The following is a 14,882-nucleotide window of genomic DNA, read 5'->3' on the forward strand; positions in this document are numbered from 1 at the left end:
CCTTAATCCTCCCGCTGGCTAGCTCTGGAGCTTTTTTCTTTAAAGTTTCTAATGAAATCAACTCCTGCGGTGACTAGCACCCACATGACAAAATTACAATCAATTAAAGAAGAAATTCAGCTCAGTGATATGGAAGGCTGAGCAGGGAGAGGAGCAGAACCTCTGTCCATATAAATCACATACATTAACTCTATGGGTGAGAGGAGGATGAAGGTCCACGGATGTCAACCTGCATGCATGGAGGATAGAATTATGTGGAAATCACTGACTTGCAAACGTTTATTTAAGTCATATATTTTAGCCATTAGTTATTTATCACTATTATTTTGATGAAATAATTGATTACATTTTTAATTGATTATTGCATCGATTTGTTGTGGTAGAGGATTCAGACAGGGCTAAGGGTATCATTGAGGGAGGGAGTAGGATTATAGCCAATAAACGGCAAATATTTCTTATAATATAAATACATTCCAGGTCGTACATTTGCTGAATTGCTGAACTGTATACTACCTTATTTAAAAATGCATTTCTTGCATTTTTTCTTTGTTTACATTAAGATATGTCTGCTCCTCCATGACACTGCCAATAGCAGGAATCCTCAGAGTTAGCAAATGTTTATCTATATGTTATTAAGGCAAACACAGAAAAACACAAAATATTGGCATGAAAGCTTCAAAAATCAGCAGCAGCAGGAAATCAAGAAGGGGTTAAAGGAAAGACTGAGACTGAAAGTAAGATGGAGAGGGAAACCGAGCGAAAAAGAAAAGACTTATCTTACCTTCAAGCACTGTAAGCTTGGCACTGGTGTTGATATCGCCAGCACTGTTGGTGGCTGTGCACTCGTAAATGGCTTCATCTCTGTGTGTGCGCAGTGGCTGGATACGCAGTACGGAGCCCGAGCCGTCATCAAACTCAATCACCTTGGAGAACCAGGGCAAAGCAAAAGGGCAGGAATGTTATTTTTAGGGGCCTCTTTTTCTTTTCCAAAGATATCACTTTATTGCAACATAAAAATAACATCAATTTCCACTCTCAGATTGAAGTTTTCTTGATTTGTGTTTCTGATCTGACAGAGGAAAAAAATCGAACATTTGCCAATTTTGTGGCTTTACCAGTTTCTCAAAAGCTTATTTTCATGTCCTGCTGCAATATTAAATTTTTCAGAAGTGATTGAAGAAATTATTTTTCCAACATTTTGTCCTAAATACAAGTGAGAATCAATCATGATGTTTGGAGTGAATTATACTATGAAATCAAATCCAAATACACTGATGCACAGCTGAACCACAACAAGGATCATATATAGGAATACAAGCCAGAAGCATAAACCAAAAGTCCCCCAGCTGCCAAGACTACATTATGTTACACAGGAAACACTGGTCAGGAACGGTGCAAGTTTCCACCTAAGGCTCTTCCTTCTGTTCATATAGGTTCAAAAAAGGGGGGGGAAATAAGTTAAGTAATACATCAAGGGGATGTATGGCCAGAGATGGCGGAGTTGAAGAACAGAAGGGGAGGGCTGAGGGTGTGAAAAGATTGAAAGAGATGAAGCAGACTGTATAAATCAAGATGGAAGGAGATTAAAGAGAAGGGAAGCCTGTCTGGTCTTGCTTGGAGAAGAGAAGAGTCGGTGTGATGCTAAACAACAGGGCGATTGATTATGTGTGCTGTGAGAGAGAATACTTTGTTTAAATGCTGAGAGTGTGTACGCATGTGTAGATGAATGTGCGCATCACTACTTAATGAGAGAAGGTTACAGAGGCAGTCCGAAGCCAAAGCCTGTAAAGTTTTGTCACAAGTTGTATTTGTGCCTGCCTGTATTTATGTATGTACTTTGGGTGTGTATAAGAGTGTTTAGAGATCTGAAAGTCACGCATGAGTGCTCACCTCAAAGCGCTGGGAGCTGACTTTCTTGCCTTTCTTCATCCAGGTGATCCTGGGTTTGGGCTCCCCGGTGGCCTGGCAGACAAACGATGCAACTCCGCCCGAGATACCTGTCTGGTCCTCTGGGGATTTGACGAAACTTGGCAAGCCTGAGGAAGATGGAGCGAAGGGGGCAGAGTGACACGGAGAGTGATAAGAAGAGGGAGGGAAAGAAGTCATGATAGGGAAAGAGGGAGAGAGGCAAGGGAGAAGGAGAGCAGAAGAGAGGGGAAGAGGTGGAGGTGATGTTAGTGCCTGTGCAAGTCACGTCGGCATGTATAACTTGGTTATCTATGGGTATTGCTTTCTCCACACAAAGGCAACAATGAGAAAACCCACACAGGTTTTGTTGTTTCACACGGGAGAAATATCCCGTCTTTGTTTGCCTGCCTGTCACTGTATCATGCTGAATTTCTTACCTTTGCCTTGACAAACCATTTGAAAAAAGGTTAAATTTGTCACCAACAGACCATGAAGATGCAGTTACATCTACTGAACAAGAAGGATTTACATTAAACCCAACAGTAAAAGGGAGATAATCAAATAAACTCTCACTCTTCCCCAAAATGTTTGCATGATGAAAAATTACGGAGAACGGTAAGATATTTGTAAATTATACGTTATGAGAGTTAGTCAGGTTATTTTGCATTCTGAGGGCAAAGTTTTGGCTTATGGGGCATTAAAACTGGTTTGTCCTAAAATCCAAAAAGGCTCTTACTGTGTTTTGATAAAAGAATAAAAACTAAAAAACAGAATGGCCTACCTTGGAGAACACTGCTAACCGTGGTTCCCATGTTTGCCTTCAGGGTGTTTTCACCAAGCACCACACTCAACAATGGAGTGCAAATTTCAGTGACAGCCTGTCTAAGTTGACATGATATTATAATGAGCGCACCTTTGCACCATGCTATGGCTGCCATGCTTTATGCTTTAATTACAGCCTCAGATGTGCGTAATACAAGTCTGGCTTCAACTATATAACTCGCTGTCCTTATTACCAGCTCTGTCAGCTTGTGTTTCATCTCCACAGTCATTAAACAGAGAGGTGGGGAACACCTAAACCAAAGTGCTGATGAACAGACCGCCCCTTGGAGACATGCACAAACAGGTGAATCAGAGGAGATGCCAGACTTCCTCCACTGAGCACACACGGGGGAGAATCCAGCCATGGCTGCCACCATTCTTCTCTTTTTTATGTGTTCTCATATAACATTGCTGGGAGGAGGTGGGGTCTGGGGGTCAATATCTAGTTAGCATAACACTGTACCAGGTTCTGAAATGGAAAAAAGACCTTCAGTGAGCACAATCTCCAGGTCTACCAGTTATATCATCACCCTCTGCCCTCACTTGGCTATAGAAAGAGAGGCTGGCTGTCCTTGTTCTAGGACATCTCTGCAGAGTGGCTTTCTTCAAGCAAAATAACAGCATACGATAAGAGGGGCACTTCAAGGATGCAGGGAGTGAGGTGTGTGTGCATACATAGCACCTCGGAGTGAGATGCTTATACGCATTCACATGCAACTGGTTGGACAGACAGAGGTACTAACAGAGATATTAAATGGTTTTTGTGGCCCCTGAAGAAAATCTTACTGTGCAAGAAAAAGAATCCATGGAATAATAAAAATTTCTTAAGACATGTTTCCAAATTTGTACACTAAAATAAATACTAAAAACATTTATTAATTTGCACCATTTTACTTAACGGTGATGAGTTGAAGTGTATTGTACTGCAGTGTAGTGTGTGAGTAGGCAGATATGTGTGCTTGGCAGTGTACAATAATCCAACACATCCAACCATCCATCTGGGGCCTTGTGACCCCTTCGTAGTACCTAATCCCACATGATATATGAATGATATTTTCCTCCTGGTTCTCCCAAGGACAAGATTTAGACTGCAAAAGCAGACTAATAAATCCTCTCTACAGCATCAGAATGTGACTGTGACACACATGCAGGTAGCAGCAGTGCTAACGATTCAAACCTGATAAACTCTTAAGAGTGTGGGCCTGAGCATGGTGGTGAGTTGGAATCCTCAACATCTGATTATCACCATTCTGACTTCCAAGAGTTCCTGCTAACATCTGTCCATAGCAGTTGCATTTAAGTTGATTTGAGGGCTTTTCACTGTGACGGGAGGATCAGGCAGCATTAAACAGTTCTCGGCACATGCTTCAAATTAAACGATGTAAGCTCATGTACTGCCACAAACATTCAAGTGAGGAACCACTGGATGTTAGAAATCATAAGGATTTTAGGGATAAGTGGAGGAAAAGGGTAAACTGGCCCTTGCTGAGCTTTTCCCATATTAATCCTCTTAAACAAGCTTCTCCTGAATTTGGGTTGTTGACCTATGACTCAAAAGTGAAACTATGGCATATTCTGAGCTGTCCATTGTTAATCTAGAGCTCGCCAAGCATTCAGTCACAAAATCTCAAAAGGTCTGTGGTGACCCCAAAACCCCTGCCTTACGGACAGGGTTAATAGTGGTCTTAACACACTCCAACGAAAGGGAAGAGGCATTTATTTTTGGACTGAGACTCTGCAGACTTCCTCCATCACTGTTCCACCACTGGTGGATGAGGATATTGAACTGTTCCGTTTGTCAGTTCTTTTCTTAGAGAGACAAAATCCAGACTCGACCCTTTTTTCTCTGCCCGTGTCCCATTTTCCTGGCTGTCAGGCAGTTGTCACATGAAAACAATGGCAGGGACGAGGTGAAAAAAACATAAGCCTACCTATGCAAATCCTTCTCTCTGCCAGTGACTGCAAGCTTTGAGCTGCACTCTTTCTAAGCTTTGATACATCACATTCAAAACTCCTGTCTTGACACACAAAGCTTTAACGCAAGCTCTCTTCTGGCGCACAATGTGCAGAAAGTGCTGCCGTAACTGTCAGGCCCAGTTTTGGTTGCAAGGTACCAGGATTTCAGGGTTTATGTTATCGACTCAAGAATACCTCATATTTACCATATTAATTTATTCACATTAACCAGATCAAGGCATTAATCTAATTACAGCAACTAGCATGTAAACACCTAAACTGGGTTATCTTAGTCAAAATCAAAGCAGATAAACATATTTGGATCACAAATCAGTCATTCACCTTATTGACTTTAAATGCCAAATTAATGCACCACAAAGATCAAAAAGTGATCCACATGCCAAACAGTGTTGTTGTTCACAGACAACGGCATGGATAGTGGAAGAGAAAAAAAATAAACATTTTTTGTTACTAGAGCAAAAAGGCTTTCATGTTGCAAATAATGAATGGAGCAAATGAATTAATCAAAGCAAAAAACAATACACACAAGTGAAAACCCTAAATTTTCTTCTCTTATTTTGTACGACTAATAAGGTTTCTTGTATGCCATGCATCCTGACAGAACTTGATTAGCAAACAAACCATAGGGTTATTAGGGAAATTAATGCCCCTTTAACAGCTAATGTTTAAAAACTTAATACAAAGTGCTAGGTTAATCTAGCAGTAATTATTAGTAGTAATTCATAGTATTTAGCATTTATGCTGTAGTGCGTACATGAAGTAGGTGTATTCTAAATATGTCAATGTGTGCCCTGTTGACTTGAAATTTAAATTTGACCCAGAGGGCGGGCTATTGACAAATCTGCATCGATTCTGGTTTAGACATCACTGAGAGAGCCTAGAGGCTGCAGATTGCTCTGTGTGTTGGGGATTAAACAGCTTCTCTCAGTTAACCTAATGCCTTCAGCAGTAACTGTGGGGTTTGGGGTCATTAGAGAGATGAAAGGTATGGGGGTTTCCAAACTCCAGTGTTGCTACAGGTGTTTTATTCTTCACTAGACAGATCTCAAGGAAGAAGTGATCAGGAACAAGTGTCAGTGTAAAGTAAACATTAAACGACTTTGTCAAGGACAACACAAGAAAATGGGCTGAAGAATAAAATAAATATGGGTCATATTTTAGGACAAGAACAGAGGTGTTCTTTTAATAGACTGTGTATATATACATTGTATATGTATATAAAAATATATATCTCCCTCTCACCCCCCATGGGGGGTGGTGGTGTGTCTTCCTCAAGCTCAGGTCCTCTATACATATACATATATATACATATACATATATATATACACATATATACATACATATATATACACATATACATACACACACACACACACACACATATAGATACATATACATATATATATATACACACACACACATATAGATACATATACATATATATATATACAGACACACACATATATATATACACACACACACACACAAACATACATATATATATATATATATATACATATACATATATATACACACACATATATATATATATATATATATATATATATATATATATATATATACATACACACACACACACACACACACACACACACACACACACACACACACACACACACACACACACACACACACTTTTCCTAAGCACCAATAAAGTTTTTCTTTTGTCCTTGTCGGGGGCTTGTAATAAATGCAGAGACAGCAGGGAGAGTCATGCAAATGGCTCTTGCGTTGCTAACAATTAGTGTATTCCTGAGCCTGCCAGAGTGCCCAATGAGATCTACTCTGTAGTGTAGAGTAACAGGGATCGATACACACACAGCAGAGAGAAAACCATTAATTCTTATTAATAATGGATTAGCAAGTTATCATTTTCATGAGGCAACACTTAGTGGGAATTTGTCTGATGGCATCAGCACTGGTTGTTTTAATGGAACACTTCCATTAAAGCCTTTTCAGGCCATTAGCAGGCAACTTGTTCGCAATTAATTCCATATAAAGCTGCTTCCCCTGCAAGTTATTTACCCCGGTAAAGTCAACTGCACTTCAGGCTGTTTGTTTAAACCAATAAACATCATGTTTGCTATCTGCTCATCGGTTTTAAAGCTGAACACCAAGGAGCATTTGTGTTGTTTGTTTTCTGAATGACACAAGTACTATACATTGCATGTTACAATGAATGTGGAGGGGCCTTGGGACTGAATAATATGAAGGAGGGTTCCCCATAATCATCTCCCCTTGGTCGATGTATTTCAGGTCAAGATGCTTTGTTTTTATTATCCATTTTTTAATATCTCAAATCTGTCAAATTGAGATCATATTATAAAGAGTTATAAAGAGCAATGTAATTGTCATTGCACCATTCTCAGTGCAGTAGTCAGCTCCTCAACTTGTTCTTGCTTTGTCAATTGCGCCATATAATTCCCTTCACTGTGAACAAGCTAAGCCTATACATTGTAAGGTGAATGAGACACAGTATGAAAGTTTTTATGGCCTAAATATCTTTTGTCTCAATTTTGTATGACAAAGGCTAAGTGTCTTATATTGACGCCTCACACCAAGAACATCCTGGTTTCAAATCCAACTAGGACCTGTATTTCTCCCCATGTTTGTATAAGTTTTTGCTGGATGGTCTGGTTTCCTTGCACTATCCTTTCCTACTCATAACCCTGAAATCACTTTTGATGACACAGAAACCAAAGAAAATTTTTTGAGGATTTAGGGTAGTGGCCAAAGATTGATGGAGCTTTATAAGCTTTATCAGAACTTCAGTGAAATCACAAGAGCATTACGATTAATCATCACTGAGATACTGCACTTAAGACAAAATATCTAAACCTATAGAAGAGAGAAGAAAAAAGAAAAACATCAAACTTTCAATACCCTGTAGACCACAAAGACGGGCTTTCTATCAGGCCTTCCAGCCTTCTGTGAATTATTCAAGACAGTGTAGGAGAACAAGAACTCTAAGTGCAATTACCCTTCACTCTCCTCTTCCCAGTGTGAGCAACATTAATGTAATGGCTTTCATCTTCTCAAGCCGATTATGAAAGAGGGAGGCATCTCTCCAGTCTGCACTGTCTCTCTCTTCTTGTCTGTCAGTCAATATATGACATTGGGGGGGCACCACAATGTGCTTTGGTGACCAATGCCTGGAGTGGGCATTTAAAACAACTGTTAAAAAAACAAGCAAGGATAAACTCTTAACTGTGTACTTTGTGATGGTGATGATGTGGGTGTTCCGGCTATCACACGATTAGGAGTCAGAGGTTTTATATTACCTGTGGTATTTAAACTGGCGCCCAACCTAGATCTAGTCAAAGATGACTCACTACCTGTGGCTTATTTCAACCCACCTCATTCCTTAAGGGAAAGTTTTAACAGACATCAGATAAAAGCAGGCACCGCACAATGTCCTCATTGTTATAGTCTCTTAAAAGAAAACTACTTTTGTTGTACTTTTGTTGTACTGTGTAAGGAAAAATATACAACTTCATGCTCTTTTAAAATTATGGTTATAAAATGAGGGCAAACTACAGTATACGTTTTACAGTTTCTATTTCTGAATGGTAAGACCCATAATTGCTTGCTGGTTGGAGACTCATATATCATTTACTTAAAACAACTTATGTATTTTTCTGAAACACAATGTGGACAATGCAAATGTGAAATGCAAAACCACTCCTTTGTCTCCAATGAACAAGCTCTTTATGAAGTATGCAGCCTTAACCTACAAGACAAGCCTGCTAATGTGTCAGTTGAACTGTACAACTCATCTGCATAACCCCCAGCTACATCACCTCTGATGTTCATTTACTTCCCTTGATGAAATGTTCTCATTTGCACTGTCATGAAACTAAGTGTTTTTCCATTTTGAAACTGTGAAGGACGATAGACTGCTTCATTTGAAAACATGTATGGGTGGCTAAGAGCTTGTCAACCTGGGGATGCTCACATGAAAATCAAAATACGAAGAGGGAAAAATAGATTTTGAATGTAGCTTGAAAATGTAATAAAGCATATAATGTGACACCTTTATAATAGAAATCCAAACTAGTCTGTAAAGTTGCTTTGGGAGTATGAAATAAGATTCATGCAAGTGGGTTTTGTTAATGGTGCTGAGTAAAGTCCAATGGTCACCTTAGCTCGGACTCTAACATTAACAGAGCAGTGAGGGGAAAATGTTAAGTGTGTTGAGTGATCCCGCGAGGGGATGGGTTAGGGGCTAAGCTGCTGAGATGGCTCCCAGCTTCTTCAGAGATCCCATTTTGGGGTTAGCTCATCATACATCACCACGCACCCCCTTGTGACCCCACTAACCTCATTAATTTGCCTCCCCTAGATTAGCCCTCCCTGAGAGACCACAAAGAACCCCCACCATTGTTCTCATCTTCTCATCCCCAAGGCCCAGAGGTCTTAAGTAATTCAACTTCCGCTAGCCGAAACTGAGGGGAAATTAAATTATGTTACTGTAGGGACATGAAACAACAAAGAAATTCTGGCTTTCCGGGCACCAACAGGCTCTTTGTTGCTTCCCTTATGATTTAGCATATTTGAAAAGTTAAGGTGACCAACTACCCATGAAATAGATCTCACTTTAGATGCGACTGTGTTTTATTCTTCTCCATGTCCACAGGCTGCTTGGGTTGAGTTAAATGCCTTAAAATGTACCTTAGAGGATACTCCAAACGTAAACAATACATGGATGTGTGGTGGTTACTCAATTATGTCCTATTGAATGGCAGCTACCTAGAATTTCTCCAATCTCAGCAGAGTCTGATCAATGATCAGGATGTGATCACTATACTCACTCACTATACAATACTTTAGCTGAATGGGCCTTTTTTAATGCCTCCAATACTTCACACATAGTATCTGTCAACACCACTTAAATCCACACAATTCTTCCAAATCTGTTTTAAAACTGAAATATTCCAATTCATATAACCTAAGATTAAGTGAGACTGTAATAAGTAATAAATTATAAAGGACAGGAATTTAAGTGTCTTTTGTCAATAAAGCCATCACTATGAACACAGAATTAAATGTATTTCTCCGTCTTCCCTTTTCTGGAAAGACACTGGCGGTTCTTGTTGTCCTGTGGCATTGCCGAATCCGGGACACAGCAGAGGGTGTGGGTGGCTGCCTTTGGCCCTGCTACTGAGCTCCCTAATTAAACTATTAATCTCACATCATTAGCCTCCGATGACCCTCTCCTTCCTCCATTCTGACATTGCTGCACTGGTTTATGAATACAACTTCCCATCGAATCTCTCCAGCCTCTAAACTGTTTTCCTCCAACACTTTATCTTGCAGATGTTTTTCTCACATATATTGCTTTCTCCCACTGCTTTCACAGAACACATTTTCTATTGTTTAGCCTTCTCTCCACTTCAGCCTCTATCTCAGTGTGCTTGCCTGTATGATGTGTGTGGACCACAGCTGCGTGTTAACTGCATTACTCTCCAAGTGGCTCTCTAAGGTGGATATGGTTACTTTTGATTAAAAAAGAATCAATTTCTATCCCTGTCAGTTTTTCAACTGGGTGACCATATGGACACTTAAAAATACAATCCAATTTCCAGCCACCCAGCCCCCCATCTGGCGACCTGTTTCTGAACCACTTTGGCATTTCCATCACATCAGTCCAGTGTAGTAGCTTTAGAAATTGCCAAAACAATTTACGGACCTTGTCTTATAACTTCATGTAGTACATGGCAGTTTAGGTGGATTTAAGAGGTTTTTCAAGCATTTTTTGTTCAGAATTCTGGTGAGATATGCTATATTACCAGCTATATGGGGATATTTCTGTCCAAAGTCATGTATATTCAGCTGAGAAGCCCCATGGGATATCTCTTAGTGGTCTAACGATTAGACAAGAAAGAAACAAAATGGCTAAGAAATTGTTTATAGAACTAACAAATTGCAGTTAATCTATTGGTGGTCCATAGGGGAACACAAATAAGACACTACAAGGTTGTAGCATGAGAGAGTGGTTTGATATAAAAAGTCACTTTAAACTTAAGGAGGCCTCAGTGGTCTTGCCACACTTCACATGAATAGCCACCCAAGATTATACCATGAGAGGCACGAGAGGAGGCACATACATCAAAAGCTTATTAAAGCCAATGAAATAAGTCACAATGACAGCACTACAAAAGATAACCATTACATTTAAGTGCTGGGTATGTGCGACTTTGAGGCTGACCTTGTGGGCCAGTGCCCTATTGTGTACAAGAAGTCTGTATAGAGAGCTGGTTGATTAGGCTGAGCTCCCTGGGGATCAATGGGACGTCTGCGATCAGCACTCAGAGTAATCACACTGTATTGTGTGCCTACTCAATGACAATATAAGATGAATGATGTCACAGTGCTATAACACTGATAACGCTGTTGGTGTACTTACTTACTGTATTTGTGCGGCTAAATCTTGATGAATTGTACCATCTTGAGTATTACACCAAATAAATAGTATGACAACAAACTTTGAAATCTAGCCATCCTAAATCAGCAAATAATGCATTGTAAATAGAACAAACTATAGTTTTTATGCAAGGACATGACCTAACTCTGCTCACACATTTTCCACCAGTGGTTGCTTGCCTGCTCAACTTTTTCAGTGGGGAGACAAAGACACCAGACTGAACCCATGTAATCAGAAACTTGCCAGGCTCCCCGCCAATAATATCTGTCTGGTGTCTGCCCTGTAATTCAGGAAATCCAAACCAAAACTATCAAGTTCTCATAACTAAGTTGCATACAAATTACAGGCACCAAATTCACACAACCCTGCCATTAGTGGTAGGTGTTATTTTTGCCCCCCAACTGTCTTATTTTAATTCTATGTCTGTTTGCTTTACAGACATAAACTGCTTTTGGTAATAGCAGGTCTAGGACTTTTCCCATATGTGCTTTCATTAAGCTACAACCATAGTTTAACCTCGGACCAAAGCCAGGCATTTCTCAAAGTTATTATTTGTTTTATCTTCCTTTTAAGATGAAATTAAATCTTTTCATCTTCTGTAAAAATGCTTGTGCCAGCTTGTCACATCAGAGTATCTTTTTCTGTTAATTAAAATGCTTGGTTCTGTGTTTTTATGCATAAATGATATGATTACTAAAATTAGAGACCAAGGCAGTCTTGCTCTCATGGAGACAGAAAGGCAGAGAGTAAAAAGACCAGATTCATAAAAACTAAAGATACTGTAAAACACATGTCCACATGAACCCATTGTTCATAGACTGAACACAGTCAAATGCAATTAATTTTTGTCCAGTAGTCTATGCCTAGCTGTGTGTGCATCCTTAAATCTGGCAAATGGAGTGTATATACAACATGTCCTGAAGACATAAAATAGTGTAGATACGGCCATGACAAAAAAAATCTTTTATAAAAGTTTAAATAACTTCAGCAATCATGCATATTTGCTTAATATCTGCTTTTGCATCTGGGTATATGCACAATATACTGTAGATTAAAAATAGCACAATAGCAGCAAAGCTTAATAATTAAGTTCAAATCCAAACTGTGCACTGAGCATCTGACAGACTTAGCACATTTAAATAATATCTTGCCACTTTCAATGCACCTGACATTACCTTTTTTTTCTTGATGATCTCTAAAAAGCATATGCAATTGAATCAGTTTTGTTCATACTCATACATGGTGGCAATTAAAATTAAGGGATAGAAGAGCATGGGTACACAACACAATATAAAAATAAACATGGTGCATAACCAATAAATCAATTACTCACAATGTTTTGTCAAGATAAGTACTATGCCAATTATTCATAGACCAAAAAATGTCAATTTCTTCATCAGTTAGTGATTGCTAGTATTCAGAGTTTATTATTTCAAAATCATTGGAGGGACTAAACATATCGCAATGTACACCAATCAGCCCAAACATTAAAACCAGTTACCGGTTTTAATTTTCTGGCTGAATGGTGTATATATAAAGTACTAAATTAAAACTGGTAACTGGTTTTAATTTCTGGCTGATCAGTGTACTGCAATAGTTTCGAGTACACAGGAAACGCATCATCGATGGACTTGAGTCAAATACATGACACTGTTTAAAGTCTGGGATGAATTCAGTGCATTGGAGCATTCGGGAGCATCTTTTAGTCTTACTTGACCATATTGCTCCAGTCACGGTCCAATCACATTATAAGCAGAGCCAAAACAGTCTTGCCAGACCACAAGAAAAATACAAAATTGCAAAATATTTCTGCAAGGTCAAGTTCACACTTATACTGTGCAAAACTCTAGAAACACCGGAAGAGACAAAGATGATAACACAAGGCTGGGTGAGAGAAGGCAAAGGGTACAGAAAAAACAAATCCTATTGGACCCATGTATGAAAGGACAGGGCAGTTGGCGTGGTCGGGTGGGGGAATGGGAGGGGTTGAGGTATAATTGAATTACAGTGACCCTATGACCGCACTATAGGTGAGGTCATGTGTTGAATTAATTCTGTCCCTGACCCCGTCTGTGGCAGGGCAGTACCTATTGACTGCCCGAGACCCAAAGGCGTAGCAATGGTGACACATCTTTCTGAGCGCCTTTTTCCAACCAAAAGCGTCATTCAGAATGACAGCCAGGCACAGAGGCCGATTGAGCTTCACTGTATGCACTCTACACTTATTTTTAGTGCCTATGCTAAAACTCTATACTCGGGGATATGCATTAGATGAGGTGCTATTTCTGTTTGCTGGATTCCACCAAAGACACCTAACGTAAATAGAATCTACATTCTATTTTAAATGAAGTTCTGCGCTGCACAGCATGAAAGCTTGTTCTCCGTGAATATCCAAACAATGGATTAATGTGAATCAATGTAGTTGGTTTAAATTCAACTTTCGATAATAATGTCAGTCCCTAGAGTGGAGGGAGTGCAAAGTGTAAAAAGAGCCTGCATTTGCTTAGCTGATCACTAGATAAGGCAATACACCTGAAATTACTCTCAAAGAAGTTGCTTTTTAACCTCCCATTTTGTGTAATTTTCTCTATATGTGAATGAGGGGCTAAAATGCTCTTACTGTCAAAATACTTAAGCAGCTTAATGTGAGGAAAGCAGGGCAGGACTTTACGAGTGAATGAGGTTACTTACTGTCTGCCACAGAGGAAAACACCATGCAGCTGAGTAGAAGCAGGAACAGCAACACCCCTCTGGGCAGGAGGGGCACTGCCAGGTGAATATTAGGCACCATGTTCCAAGTTGGCACCGCTCCCTCCTCAGTCCCCTGCTAGACGCGTCCCACTCTGACAGGATCAAAGACTAACACCTGGGAGAGCAAACACATGCAGAACAGGATTTCAGAAACATTAGTATTCAAACTCACCATATATTTGCATATATTTGAATGAGCATAATAACACAGTAAAGCAAAAATATCAAAAGCAAGTCACAGAGCAGAACCAAAGGAAACTGAAATTTTGTATATTTGTAACAAAACAACAGCACACAACACTGGGGATCTTTGGCCCCGATCAACAAAATTCTGCTTGGGGCAGAGAAAAATACAAGTGAAGCAAATGTAACACGCAAACTACATCAGCAGAAGAGTTAGGAAACAAACGCAGTACAGTGCTACAGAGAGAAATGATGGGAAGAAATAACAAGAACAAAGGGGAGGTCAGGATGCAGGTTTAAGCTCCTCAGCCATTCTTTCTCAGTGAGGATCAGTTTAAAACCCAGCGGACCTCCTAAACAGTGCTCCCTAAGGATCACTGCCCACTTAATGTTCCCCATTAAGAAATTGAAACTGTGTCTTCCAGATGGGTTCAAATCAACAAAGTGCCATGATCTCATAGAATGACAACATTTTAGCATACATACACATTTAACATACAACACAGCCCAGGGGGGACATGATTGGTCAACAAAGGAGCAGCAAGTGTACTACAAATTAACCACAATTGACCAAGCTATAAAACAAAGCATTGCTCCATCATTTTTAGTAGGTGGAAACACAATAACAAAGGATGTCCTTCAAAATAAACTGTACATGCACTGATTCGTAGTCTTTTTAGTAATTAGATTTAGTGTAGGAAATGACTAAGCCAACTGATAAGATTTAGATTATATGACCTTAAGTTTGTTATAGCCTGCAGTTTCAATGTCTAACACTATTATAAACAAAGTAACT

The 14,882-nt window shown here is 39.5% G+C and overlaps 1 protein-coding gene across 5 annotated transcripts in view; it reads right to left on the reverse strand.

Moving 5' to 3' along the window:
• Positions 1–14,882, reverse strand: part of LOC120798643 (receptor-type tyrosine-protein phosphatase F) — a 165,169-nt gene that overhangs the window by 95,257 nt on the left and 55,030 nt on the right. For all 5 annotated transcript variants that reach the window (XM_040143073.1, XM_040143076.1, XM_040143074.1 and 2 more), the window contains exons 2-4: positions 13,844–14,018; positions 1,891–2,036; positions 782–923 (exon numbers count right to left, since the gene is read on the reverse strand). In XM_040143073.1, the coding sequence (XP_039999007.1) occupies positions 782–923; positions 1,891–2,036; positions 13,844–13,943 (388 nt within the window). In that variant the 5' untranslated portion in view covers positions 13,944–14,018. The remainder of the gene's footprint in view (positions 1–781; positions 924–1,890; positions 2,037–13,843; positions 14,019–14,882) is intronic.

Source organism: Xiphias gladius, chromosome 14, assembly GCF_016859285.1.
Source record: "Xiphias gladius isolate SHS-SW01 ecotype Sanya breed wild chromosome 14, ASM1685928v1, whole genome shotgun sequence".
Classification (NCBI taxonomy): Eukaryota; Metazoa; Chordata; class Actinopteri; order Istiophoriformes; family Xiphiidae; genus Xiphias; species Xiphias gladius.